Source organism: Cynoglossus semilaevis, chromosome 14 (assembly GCF_000523025.1).
Source record: "Cynoglossus semilaevis isolate Cse_v1.0 chromosome 14, Cse_v1.0, whole genome shotgun sequence".
Classification (NCBI taxonomy): domain Eukaryota; kingdom Metazoa; phylum Chordata; class Actinopteri; order Pleuronectiformes; family Cynoglossidae; genus Cynoglossus; species Cynoglossus semilaevis.
Window position 1 is genome coordinate 28,481,394 of NC_024320.1, and position 14,059 is coordinate 28,495,452.

A 14,059-nucleotide genomic window follows, 5' to 3' on the forward strand; every position below is an offset into this window, starting at 1 on the left:
TGTAACATTACAATTTGTAGTTTAATTTCTATTCTAAAACAATTTATAATTGACATTAACTCGTTCAGCTGGTTAAATGTTTATTTTATTTTAAATTATATTTATTTGTATTTTAAATGATACATTTAAAGAGTGTTTCTGCTACAGAAGTTCGTACTATTAAAAGCCTTCCGGCAGGTGAACATGTTCCCCTTTTTAAACAGCAGGTGTCAGTGTTTAGACACAAACCACCCTGCAGGACGCGTCGCGTTAATATTAAAGGTTTATCCCAGAGTTGAAACACAATCGACAGACCGTCGAGGGGCTACAAACACAAACAAACAAACAAACAAACAAACATTTGAAGCCTTTTTTTAGTCTTAATCCGTTTAAAACGGACGAAGAAGAAAATCCCTCACAGAACGGAGCCGTGACCGGAAACGTCCGCAGTTATCAGAGCGCAGAGTTTATGCAGGTGGAGTGGACGTCACCGTGACGTCACCGCGAGAGACTTCTTTGCTTCTTCGAGGTGGAGTTTAATAAAGTCATTCACACATACGTCACACATACGTCACACAGCGGACGGACAGACAATACGAGAGAACAAAACATGAAAGAAAATAAAAATAAAAACACGTCATGGTTTCATTCACACACCCGAAAAAGAAGTAATTTATTTAATCCCTCCTCTAATCCCAAAGTTAATAATAATAATAGTGTATCGTCAACATAAAGTTCTTATATTGGTAATACATTATTGACATTATTATAGATATTTAAAATGTGGGTCACGTGACTACAAAGTCTGTGCTTTCTCTGTCTGTTATTCTCTTTTGTTTTGTTTTTGTTTTTTGTTCTGTTGCAAAAGTTTATCACACTGTATTTGGGACTGACATGAGCTGTGTTTGTGTTTGTGAAGGTCCGTATTCTGGTCTGTGTTGAGACCAAAGGAAAAAAAAATAAATAAATAAAAAATACCCTGAACTTTTCCTTTAAACGTGCACTACCCTCAGCTGACTGTAGTGGGCGTGGACTGGTTGTCATGCACTCCGACAGGTGTCAAAACACACGATTAGACGTCACCTGCCGCGGTGTGAACAAACCCACGCTGTGAGCCTGGTAATCTGTGGGCGTGGCCAGTTCAACGCACGCTCTTTTGTGAAGCCACGCCCACTCAGCTGGTTCCTCAAAGTTTGTGCGGAAACTTTCTCTGCCTCCACCGTCAGAGTCAGAGTCAGAGTCAGAGAGGAGCGGTGCTGGATGGACCTCCGACCGCAGCTCTCCGGCACAACCTGGTCCTCCAGCAGCAGCAGCAGCAGCAGCAGTGACAGCAGCATGGCCTTCATGGATCAGCAGTGGTCTCCGACCAGTGTCCAGGTGACGGTTCTCCAGGCCAGAGGCCTGAGGACGAAGGGCAAGAGCGGCACCAACGACGCCTACGCGGTGATGCAGGTGGGGAAGGAGAAGTTCCAGACCTCCGTGGTGGAGAAGAGCGTGGCTCCTGTTTGGAAGGAGGAGGCCACCTTCGACCTGCCGCCGGCAGGAGCAGCAGGAGGAAGAGGAGGAGGAGGAGGAGGAGGAGGGAAAGACCGCCGCACGCTGCACGTCCACGTCCTGCACCGGGCTCTGGTTGGTCCGGACAAACTGCTGGGACAAGCCGAGGTGGATCTGCCGCTGCTCAGTGAGGACAGGACACGAGACAAGACCGAGTAAGTGCACTTCTCACCAGGGCCTGCAGGGGGTGTGGTTTCAAAGAGTCCGTGGTGGGCCCAAACTGAACAGACTTACAGTATTTACCCCGCCGCTGGTTGGGGGTAAGGCTTTGAAAAGTATGTGTTGAACTGTGGGTAAACATAAGGCATGCGGCCTCCCTTACACCAACCTCCTGTTGGTGGTGCTGTAAACAAACTTTGAACGTCCTCGTGCCTTAGTTTAATGAGCTGGTATTACAGTAGTATTTGATTTAAATGATGAACTTTTACACGTCAACACCTGGTCTGTAATACCACTGACTTCCACCAGGGTATGAACTAATGACCTCATGACCAGTTTTACCGTTGGACAGACTTCCTACAATTAAATTATTTTTAAAAAATACTCTCTCTATATCGTGTACCTATAGTATCGCAGTATATCGTATCGTGATACGTATCGTATCATCAGATTTTTGCCAATACACACCGCTAGCCTACTTAGCGTCCGGTGCTAGGCTAGGCTAGGAGGTTTCTGTGATTCTGTAGAAAATGTTACTGCGTCAACGGTTGGTTGATACGGTACAGAGACCTGAAGGTCAAAGTTCAACCGTTGTTTCCTTTAAGTTACACTGCCTCCAGTGGCAGGTTGGAGACCTGCAGCTCTGACGAGGAGTTCAGGACACTTTTTTTATTTTCTCTGCTCATCGTTATCCAGCCCTGGAGGTAGAATCTGAACGTTTACATTAATGAACTTGTGTCAAACTCATGGCCCGGGGGCCAAACATGGGCCGCCAAGTGAATTGAATTTTGAAGAATTTCAGTCAGTCAAACAGAGTTTTTATTTCAGTGAATTTTAAACAGTTTTGGTTCCTCGGAATTTGAATTCAGATTTCTGGTTTTTGATTTTTTTTTTTTTGTTTGTTTTTCCTTAAAGCAGTTTTTATTTCCAGTTTATTCATTGAAATTATAGTAAATAATTGTTCACAATATCTAGGAAGTGATGTGTACTACTGTGTACTACTGCAATCTCTACTGCGATCTGTACTGGTTTTAATCTGGACGCTACATTCCAAACACACCCGCTCTGCCACGCCCTCTGTCTGCAGCTGTTCTTCATCACACGTGGTCCAGGTCCATGGTCCAACCACCAGCTGCAGTCAGTCACACCACTGATACAGTTTGAAGTACTGAGTACTCAGTAGTTCAGAGTAGAACGTGTCACTCCTGTTCATCTGCGGTGACGCTCAAAATGTCGTTACAAATGCAACGCAACAGTAACTGTGCGTTTCTAACTCATTCTGCTAATTACTTTTTTGAAGCCCCTCCCACTCCGGCCCCGCCCCCAACATATTAAAGACTTCTGCTTTAAAACTCTACTGAACTCTAATTCCTACAGGTGGCGCTGTAGGCAATTTCCTGTGTGGCCAAGAGCTGGCTGTGGGCCCTCAGTGCCCCCTGGTGTTAGCGGATGCTTGTTTTGCCCCACACTGAGTGTGGAAACGATTGCTTTGGTCTAATGCAACGGTTGTGTCCGAAACAGGATCAGTTCCTTGTTGTAGTACCTGACCAATGAGAGCGACTCAGGGGGGAACCAAGGTCGGCGACCTCCAGGATAAACACCAGTACTTGAACCACTCCATGTTGCGTTGCACTTGTTGTTATATTTCAAGTCTTGGAACAGGCCAAAGGTCAATTCTTTTTAGAAACTCCCTGATGTCACAGATGTAAACAATGACTTTGTTTTCATTGCTGGTATTTGTTGTCTTCAGCCCACAGTACTACGCAGTACACAGTACTGCAGTATGTGGTGATCCCACGGCCACTTCTGCTTTGTTGTGGGTAACGAGCAGTGAACGTGTTCTACAGGCCGGGCCGGTGCCGCCGTGGTGTCGCCTCTAATCCTTCCTGCTCCGTCTCTGACGTCACAGAGTATCAGTTCTTTAAAAAAAAAAAAAAACTCCAAGTACTGGAGTTACAGTAACAGGAATATCTGGATACTTTCTCTCTCTCTCTCTCCGTCTGATCGTATCGTACCGACGGGTACGTCAGATAACGTGCTCCGGTCATTAAAGTCAGTCAGTCGTCTGCTGATACGTACAGGAAGTCCTCAGTTTACGACGTCCTCCATCTCCCTAACGAAGTCTTGTTCCATCTTTACAACGTGCAGTGTAACAACAACAACTAGCTAGTTGGCGAGCGCAGTCAACAAAGACGTCAACAAAGACGTCAACAAAGACGTCAACAAAGACGGCTCTGTTAACTGGTCTGTGTATTGGCAAGAAACTGGCGATCCGATACGTTTCACGATGCACGGGTAACACTACGATGTATTGCGATACTATAGGCATGACGATATATTGAGTTTTTTTACATTTAAACTAGGGATGTCCAATAACGTCGGCCGACCGATACTATCTGCCCGATATTAGCATAACCGTGTAATATGGGTAAGAATCGTTATCACTTTTTCCTCTGATAATGAAAACCTGATAACGCGGTGCCTGGGTTTCGCCAAATGATGTGTTCTCTAAAAATAGTTTCGGGGAAAAAGGGCTGTATGTGAAAGTAAAGGTCACTAGATGGCAGCATTGCGGCTCATTCAGTTTAATCTCATACTCGTACAGTGGTTGGTACAGATAAATAAATAAATATAACCAGGCCCGTATCGGTATCGGAAATTGTTTGGACAATATCAGCATATCGGATATCGGCAAAAAACTTAATATCGAACATCCCTAATTTAAACAGCAACATTTGGAATCACTAGAGGAGAAAGAAAATGAACACCAGGAATATTTGACTGGGAATTGGTGAGAAAAGGAAATTGATTACAGTGTCAGGAAACTAAATATCACAATATTTTAGTGTGTCGATAATTTCTCGCTGGTTCTCCTCCGTAAGTCGATCGCGCTGCATCTCTTTGCCCTTCATCTTTGACTCGCAGGCGTCAGACAGACTCTTCTGACCCTGATGATGACGTCACTACTGCGTTAGCGTAGCTACTGATGTACAGTATGTGAGTTCCGACTTCTTCGCACCGTAGGAACGTAAGTCCGTCGTAAGTCGAGGACTTCCTGTCTTCCCTGCAGGCGTCCACACGTGTCCAGCTGGTTTAGTGTCCGTCACAGTCCTGGGTGTCGACACCGTCAACCACAGTGGCCTTCGCTGGTACCTGGTCCTCGGAGCTGGCAGCAGGCTAGTTTAAAGATTTATGGTGTTTTTCTTACTCTGGAAATGAGGTTTTTGTGTTGTTTTTAGTTGGTAGAAAATGAGGTTCGTGGTACAAATCCTGTACTTCATCATCATCTACTCTTCGTCGCTCGCTCTGTGAGCCTGTGAAAATGTCACCTCTGAGCCTCAGGTCGAGCTTCAGCCTCACATTCCTGACGCTCTTATCAGAGGAAAAACAAACAGTGACATCAGGGACGGTCCAGCGAGGTCGTCCTCCGCGGCTGTGCCTTCACTCAGACAAACAGTTTGATACAAGGTCGTTCATCGACCGACACATGACGACGACGCGACACAGGGTTTAGAAGTTAAAATAGTTTTCTCTCTCTGTTTTTTTATCTCTTTTACTAAATCAAAAATAAATATTTACTCCCTCTCCTTATTTAGTTTAAAATTTATAAAAGTTTAAGCATCAGATCAGTACTCTGTAGGCTAGTCTGTAAGCTAAGATGTTAGCTTATAAAATATTTTAGCATTTTTTAAAATGTATTATTTTAAGTTTCCCAAATAATCATAAATATATATAAATACAAGTGTTGCTTAAAACGTATTCTTTTTTCTTTTTTTTTTTAGACTTTTGAAACTTTTAATTTAATTGGGACTCTCTTGGCTAACCTTCAGCTAACTCTTAGCTAACCTTCAGGTGTCATTTCCTGAATTAAATGTTGACTAATTGTTTGGCTTCGTTCAGTCTGTTCTGTTTCCCTCCGACACTTTGATTGATTTTGTGGGATTTAAAATAATTGGATTTTTTTTTTTTAGCTCTGACGTTGAAGGAAAAACACATCAATGCTAACACCAAAACGACACTAATGCTAACACCAAAATGACACTAATGCTAACACCAAAACAACACATTCATGCTAACATCACATTGATTCATATTTACAGTTTTGACTGTTGTTTTGAAAATGCTCGGGTTTCAAATTTCTACATTCTTTTCTAAACAGTTTTTTTGTTTAGTTTTTTTTCTTTCTTTCTTTTCTTTTCATTTTGGCCTCAGACGTGAACTGATGGTCTGAACTGGTCCTGGTCCTGGTTCATGGACCCCGTCACCACAGTTGGGTTGTTTCTCTCACGCTGCATGTGTTTCATGATAAGAAAACGTCTGAGTTTCTCACAGCGTGGTCTTATCAGCAGCTCACACTGAGCCACAGGAAGGATGTTTGTTCTGGAGGAGAAGTTTACAGAACGTCAGGTCATGTCTGATCCTCCTCCCCCTGGTTCTGTCCTGGTTCTGTCCTGGTTCTGACCTGGTTCTGTCCTGGTTCTGTGAGCTGAGAGCCCGCGTCATGAACCAGGAATTAGCCTTATTTTTAATTCCTCCTTCACCGACTTTAACTACCGCAAAATCCTAACGTAGCTTTTAGCTTCTGCAACTTCCCCATTTTTTTTGCTTCTCCTTTTTTCATGTTTGTTTTTATTGTTGAGCAACAAAAAAAAACAGTACGTAGGATATGAATATTATTTATTAGTAGGGCTGCGTACTGGAGATAATCTGGAGATACGATACGTGTCATGATACAATATATTGCGATACATTGTGATACTAGAGGCACAACGATGTATTGAGTTTTTTTTAATTATTTAATTGTAGTAAAACTGTCATCAAAGTAAACACAGAACGTTGTTCCATCTTAACACCAGGAATATTTGACTGTTAAATGTTCATAAAAAATCAATACAGTGCCGTAGAATATCGATATATCGTGAATCGAAATATCGCAATATTTTGGCGTATTGGTAGTTTCTTACCACGCTAATTATAAGAATATTAATGAATTACCAACAGTCGTCCAACTTATTTTAGTGGCTGTCTGACTTATATAAAATGGACGCATCATGCTAGCCTTTGTAGGCTAACTCATTTAGGCTATACTTTAGCTATTTTCTGACAACTATTTGCTAGCTTTTTAAAATATTTAAAATATTAAACATCAGTTCTCTGTGAATTGGAACAAGACATTTTTATATTTATATTTTCAACAACTTTGGAGCTATTTTGCTGAGTTTTTGCTAATGTTTAGCCTTTTGCGCTACAAGGAGTTTTAGTTAAGATACTACGTAGCCTGGATTTGTTTGTTAGCATAAAATCTATTGTAATAATATTATCATATTATCGTAGAATATGTTCTTCCTTTTGTTCCATTACTTTAAGGTTTTAAATACCACAGCCGTCAACAGTGACCCCTACAGGAACAGGAAAACAGTTGATATTAGAAAATATGAATTAACGTGTAAAATGATATCAAACTAAAAAAAAAAGTCGCAGTAAAAACACGTGGCTCAGTGGCTCATAGGAAGTGACCAAATAAAAGTGAAAACTAAGTATAATTCTACTTCCTGTTGTGTAACGGTCATCGCTGAAGTCAAACCTTTCTGCTGTGAATACAGTGTTTTCATAGTTACACAACGTTTCTTCTGTGGAACTGACTCTCACTCAGAGTCAGGGCCGGTGACATCACACCGGAACTGGAGGTAGAAACAGTTCTTCACCAGTCGGGGCATTGACAGCGTCGCACCGACAACCTTAACGTCATGGATGAAGGTGTGGAGATGTTGTTGTTTCATGTCTCTGTGAAAATTCTTCCCAGAATTCATTAGTACAGTGGTCTCCGACTCACCCCCCCCCCACACCGTCTCACCCCCCCACCTTCACATTCACTCCCCAGCAGTTTGTTTATGGCACATGTCTGAGACATTCCCGAGGAAGAAGGAGGAGGAGGAGAAGAAGGAGGAAGAGGGGGAGAGGGGGAGGAAAACATCGCCCGTATTCTGAGTCAGGATCACAGAGGAAGTTTTTAGACCAACTTTAATGAAGGTTTTACTTATAATTTCATTGTTAAAAAAAAAGTCTCAGGAGACGAGAATGGGTTTGTGTGTGTGTGTGTGGTATGCTGATAAAGCTATACTTGTTGGGACATTTTTTTGTTGTTGTTGTAGTTGTTTTTGTGGGGGCTCTTTGTCCTCAAGCGGTCAGTATACAGAGGCCCCCTCGTGTTAAAGGGTGGGATTAGAATCAGTCAGATTAGACCAGAGGCCGTGGATTAAGATCAGACGTTTGTAGCTGTTGGAGTAAGAGGCTCGGGAATGTCAGTGGGAGGGGCTTAGGGAACACAAAAACCAGTGTGTGTGTGTGTGTGTGTGTGTGTGTTTTGAGTCATATGAAAGATGCTGAGCCATAGTTACTAAAGGAAACACATACGCAGCCCCCCCCCCTCTCTCCCCCTTTCCTCATTTCCTGAGGAATTCAGATTTCCGATGTCGTTGTTTGTCCCTCGTGGACCGTCCACCTCAACTTTTTGCCTGATGGGCAGTTTTTTTTTTTCCGCTGACTCTTCAGTTTTGTTGTTTTTTTTTTAACCACTGCTTCATGTGATGACTGGAAAAAGACTTCACTGATGCAGTGGTTAGCAATAGTTAGCAGTGGTTAGCAATAGCCAGCAGTAGTTAGCAGTGGTTAGCAATAGCCAGCAGTAGTTAGCAGAACTTAGCAGTAGTTAGTATTGATTAGCAGTAGTTAGAAATGGTTAGCCATAGTTAGCAGTTGTTAGCAGCAGACAGCAGTAGTTAGGCACAGTTAGCAGTGGTTAGCAGTAGCTAGCAGCAGTTAGCTATAGTTAGCAGTGGTTAACAGTATTAAGCAATAGCCAGCACTAGTTAGCAGTAGTTAGCAATGGTTAGCAGTGGTTAAAAAATGGTTAGCCATAGTTTGCAGTGGTTAGCAGTAGCTAGCAGCAGTTAGCAATAGTTAGCCCTAGTTAGCAGTGGTTAACAGTAGCTAGCAGTAGTTAGCAGTAGTTAGCAGTGGTTAGCAGTAGTTAGCAGTTGTTAGCAATAGCTAGCAGTGGTTAGCAGTAGTTAGCAGTGACCCGGGAGGGTCATGTATGAGGCCCGTGAGACTCAACAGCACCACCTCATGGTCACTTCTCCAGTGCAGCTGGAATCATCAGACTTTCCTCCTGAGTCTCGTTCCATCGTCACAGTTTCCATAAAGTCTGAGCTTCAGTGTCGACAGAATGATCTCCAGACCTGGGCTGTGAACAACGACGCTGCTTCACGTCGACTTGAGTTGTTTTTACTAATGTCTTAACCTGTTAACCTTACGATTGATGAGTATGTCTAAGAACAAAGCTTCCCGTTCCACCCCTGCAGAGGGCGCTATTGTGGTAGAGAAAAACTGCAAAATATCTCAGACAGGAAGTTAGGATAGAAATGAAAAATCGTGATATTTTTCACACAACAGTAAATAATCAAACCTCAGGTTCCATTAGACGGAGATCTGATTATACATGGACGATTCTGTGATTTATATTTGAGAACGTTCTGTCGTTCTGTAAAATGACATTGAAACAATTCCTATTTAACTGATTTTTTTTTCAGTAAATGAGAAACTTTTGTCTTTTTTATTTATAACTTCTCTGCAGAGAATTAAATTCCTTTAAATGTTTTATACCATTTTTTTGCTCCTTTCACATGTTTTCGCCTGTAGCTGTAATTTCACAACTCAGTTGTCGACAAAATGGGCTTTTTATCCAGGAAATCGTCATCCCAGTGTGACGCCCTGTAGCTCGGAAATCGGTTCCAAGTTCATTTTGTGGATTAGTGACTCTGATTGTTTGTCAAACTTCAGACTTTAGAATTTTTTCCGCAGGTAAAATGTTCACCCAGAGTCGGGGAGTTAAAAGATTGTCTTTGTGATGAATCTACGATCAGATTTTTTCTCATCAGAATTATTTGATTAAAGAATAAATAATCCGACAGTCAGATGTGTTTTCTGGATTTATAGTTGTTAAAGATTTTATTTTTACAAGGGATGTTTTTTTGCTGATATCCGATATTAGCCGAACACTTAATGTTTGATTCTGATATCCATACCAATATATTCCCCCATGATTAAAATAGATTAATAAAAAGAGGTGCAATGCTGCCCTCTAGTGGCTTTCACCTTCATATACAGCCGTTTTTCCCCCAAAACTATTTTTAGTTCACACATCATTTGGCGAAACCCAGGCATTGAGTTATCGGGAAAAAATCAATAATGAATTTTACAGATATTAAATAATTGCTAATAAACGCTAATTTCTGTCGGCCGATATTATCGCCATCGCAACTTTTTACAGGTTTTATTAAAATCAGCATTATCTCTTTTGTAAAACCATATATGATCATAAATTGATAAAAGTCCGATTTAAGTCGGTGAAGTCGTAGAATTCTGTTTTTTGTTTTTTTTTTTGTGGAATTTGGCCTAAAACTCTCCTCCTATTTCGTAGTTTCAGCCCTAAGGTTGTCGTTGCGTCTGCTGCCCACATGTGGTCAAACGTGGTTTACACCTGACGACATGTCTTGTTTCTCTTCAACAGGTGGTTCAAACTACTGGACAAAAGTGGTAAGGCGGACAAAGACCGGGGCGAGGTTCTGCTGGACGTCCAGTTCCTGAGGAACAACATGACGGCTAGCATGTTCGACCTGTCGGCCGCCGGGAAGTCCCGCTCTCGTCTGAGCAAGTTCAAGGACAAAGTCCGCGGCAAGAAAAAGGAGTCGGACACCTCGTCGGACATCGTGCCGTCATTCACTCAGGTTCTGACGGACAGCGAGGAGGAGGGGGAGGAGGGGGGAGGGGAGGAAGGAGCTGCAGGGAAGGAGGAGAAGAAGAAGAAACATAAAATAAAGTCTTTGTTTTCGCACAAGTCCAACCTGCAGAAGAACCTGTCTCAGTCCATGTCCGTCCTGCCGTCGAAGACGTCGTCGCTGAGCAGAAGCCAATCGTCCGGGCTCAACGTGGACTTCTCTGAAGGTGAGTGACCTCCTTCAACCAGGAGTTCCAAACTACGGTTCAGGGGCCACATACGGCTCGGGTTAGATGTCAAGTAGAATCAAAACATAATGACATGTACATTTTATGCAATTCATCAAGCGGGCCGGTTTTGGCCCACGGGCCATATGTTCGACATCCTTTGACCTTTTTTTTTCTTTTTTTTCTATTATTTTTTTTTTAGGAAAAAAGAAGTTTAAGTTCAAAATCCACAAACGCAGCGGCAGCTCTGACAGCAAACACAGCGGCGGCGGCGGTGGCGGCGGCGGCGACGGCGACCAGAGCAACCTGTGCATCAACGGGAGTCACGTCTACTGCGAGGAGCCGCCAACGCGGTCGTCACGCATCGGGTCAAACTTCAGTCTGACCAGCTCTGGACACGGGTCCATGGAAGACGTCCCCGAGAGTTCACCGACGTCTGTGGAGTCACTGCAGAGATCCAGACAGTATTCACCCTGGACGGAGGAAGAGGAGGAGGAGGAGGAGGGGACTAAAGAGGACAAGAGTGAAAAAGAGGAGGAAACAGTCAGGAGGCGAGAAGAGGAGATGAAGGTTAGGATTGAGGAGGAAAGAAGGAAACAAGAAGAAGAGGAGAAGGTTAGGATGGAGGAGGCAAGAAGGAGACAAGAAGATATCGAGAAGGTTAGGATGGAGGAGGTAAGAAGGAGACAAGACGAGGAGGAGAAGGTTAGGATGGAGGAGGCAAGAAGGAGACAAGAAGAAGAGGAGAGGGTTAGGATGGAGGAGGTAAGAAGGAGACAAGAAGATGTCGAGAAGGTTAGGATGGAGGAGGTAAGAAGGAGACAAGAAGAAGAGGAGGAGGTTAGGATGGAGGAGGCAAGAAGGAGACAAGAAGAGGAGGACGAGAGGGGTAGGATGGAGGAGGAAAGAAGGAGACAAGAAGAGGAGGACAAGAGGGTTAGGATGGAGGAGGTAAGAAGGAGACAAGAAGATGTCGAGAAGGTTAGGATGGAGGAGGTAAGAAGGAGACAAGACGAGGAGGAGAAGGTTAGGATGGAGGAGGCAAGAAGGAGACAAGAAGAGGAGGACGAGAGGGGTAGGATGGAGGAGGAAAGAAGGAGACAAGAAGAGGAGGACGAGAGGGGTAGGATGGAGGAGGAAAGAAGGAGACAAGAAGAGGAGGACGAGAGGGTTAGGATGGAGGAGGTAAGAAGGAGACAAGAAGATGTCGAGAGGAATAGGATGGAGGAGGTAAGAAGGAGACAAGAAGAGGAGGACGAGAGGGGTAGGATGGAGGAGGAAAGAAGGAGACAAGAAGAGGAGGAGAAGGGTAGGATGGAGGAGGCAAGAAGGAGACAAGAAGATATCGAGAAGGTTAGGATGGAGGAGGTAAGAAGGAGACAAGACGAGGAGGAGAAGGTTAGGATGGAGGAGACGATGAGGCGACAGGAGGAAGAGAAGGTCAGAAAAGAAAAGATGGAATATGAACAAATGTTAAACGAAAAAAGGAGACAAGAAGAGGAGGAGAGGATGAGGAGGGAGGAGGAAGAAAATAAAAGACTGGCAGAAGAGAAAAGAAGACGAGACGACCAAGAAAACCAATGGTTGATAAAAGAAGAGAGAAAAGAGGAAGTAGAAAAGACGACGATGCCATCTACTGGAGAGACGGAGGAAAAGACGCTGAAGAAGAAGAAGAGTTCGACCGTCGCGTCTAAAAATCCATTCGATGAACGTGTTTCAAACGTTGTCTCTGAAGAAGAAGTCGACAAGAACAACAGGAACGTGTCGACGGTCCAACAACGGTGAGTTCACCTTCGTCTTTGATGTTTGTTTATGTTCTGACAAATGTTGACATTTTCCTCCGAGCTAAATTATAGCCACGACAGCTACGTTTGACGACTGTCCAAACATAAGAAACGTGAAACCGATTTCTGCTCAGAACTGGTTAAAAACAGAGCAAAATGTTCAGAAACGTTGGTGTAAAAAATGACCAGAAAATTGATGCTGAAGTCGGCTTGACTTTGGTCATTTTCAAACAAATGAGCTGCGACAGAATCGCAGTCGTGATGTCACGCAGTTTTATTTGGATTTATCGCTAAAGGCAAACGTATTTCTGTACGGAGCACGGGTCAACAACAACAACAACAACAACAACAACAACAACAACAACAACAGCAGCAGCATGACATCACCAAAATGAAACTGACTTCAACAGAGGAGTGCGTTTACATTTTTAGTTAAATACTTCGTAATCTATCTACAAATAGTGAGTTTGACCCAGGCTCTACGTTATAACGATTCTTGCCGATACATTACTTAATTATGCTAATATCGGACGATAATATCTGTTAGCCGATATTATCGGAAATCCATAATGTTATATTAATAGATACGATGGGTGACACAACAAAAGTCAACAGCGAGGGAACGTGTTTCTACGTCGACCAGGAAAACTGCTGATGCTGCTGCACACGGGAATTAAAGCTCGTGTCATGTGTTACCCAGGGTGAGGAGGGTGAGGAGGAGAACTCCCCCATCGGGGGGGAGGGGGGGCGGACAATCCTCAGCTCCACAACACCAGACACCTCATTTAAATGAAACCCAGAGCTTTAGCCTCATTAAAGTTGCATCGGCCTGTGTTTGTTTACGTGAGTTACAGTCGGTGGAGGCGGAGAGAAACTCAACACTTGTCCTCGAGTTACAGTCGGTGACCGAACACACAGATCAAAGGAGATCGACGAGGTCAAGGGTCGTGGATTTTTTTTTTCTTCATCTTCTAATATAAATTAAAAATAAAGACGTAGTCGGTGTCTCTTTTCCAGGTTCCTTCCTGCCGTGTCGTCCACTGATAACAAAGAGCTGATTGGTTCTCAGCGGGAGAAGCGTCCGGCTCCTACTCCTCCAGGAAGGAACGTGGCTGCGACTCCTCGGGAGCAGGAAGTTCCCTCGCCGCATCAGCAACAATTAAACAAGCAGAGCAATGAACAAGAAGCAGGAACTGCCAGCACCGCCCCCTGGTGTTCAGTGGAGGTAAAGCCGTCAAACACAGGGAAAACAGAGAGCTTTGAAAAAAGAAGCTTCGCCAAAGAAACAGAAACTGTTGCAAAACGCGGGAAACGTCCGGCGCCGTCCAGACCCGCGTCCAGAGGAGGTCCTCAACACGGCGGCTCGGGGACGAAACAAGCTGCGGTTCGTGGCCTGAATCCATTTGAAGATGATGAAGATGAGGTCACATCCCCAGATGATACCGCCCCCTCTGGTAGCACCAGCTCAGCGCAGTGGCCTCCATCCATGACAGGAGCGGCTGATGAAGAAGACGCGGCCTCTCAGGCAAAGTTGAAATCCTCCAAGATGAGTCACGCTCCTCCGCCTCCTGCAGCAA

At 43.9% G+C, this 14,059-nt stretch overlaps 1 protein-coding gene and 1 long non-coding RNA gene across 2 annotated transcripts in view; both read left to right on the forward strand.

Moving 5' to 3' along the window:
• Positions 1 to 214: 214 nt before the first annotated feature.
• LOC107989526 (uncharacterized) lies at positions 215 to 939 on the forward strand. The gene is made up of 2 exons (XR_001761135.2): positions 215 to 725; positions 899 to 939. It is a non-coding gene; the product is annotated as an uncharacterized LOC107989526 (long non-coding RNA).
• Positions 940 to 1,285: 346 nt separating this feature from the next.
• Positions 1,286 to 14,059, forward strand: part of LOC103390493 (rab11 family-interacting protein 2-like) — a 20,875-nt gene continuing 8,101 nt past the window's right edge. Inside the window, exons 1-4 of the mRNA XM_025062463.1 lie at positions 1,286 to 1,688; positions 10,265 to 10,698; positions 10,901 to 11,773; positions 12,098 to 12,479. Coding sequence (XP_024918231.1) covers positions 1,315 to 1,688; positions 10,265 to 10,698; positions 10,901 to 11,773; positions 12,098 to 12,479 — 2,063 coding nt within the window. The 5' untranslated portion in view covers positions 1,286 to 1,314. The remainder of the gene's footprint in view (positions 1,689 to 10,264; positions 10,699 to 10,900; positions 11,774 to 12,097; positions 12,480 to 14,059) is intronic.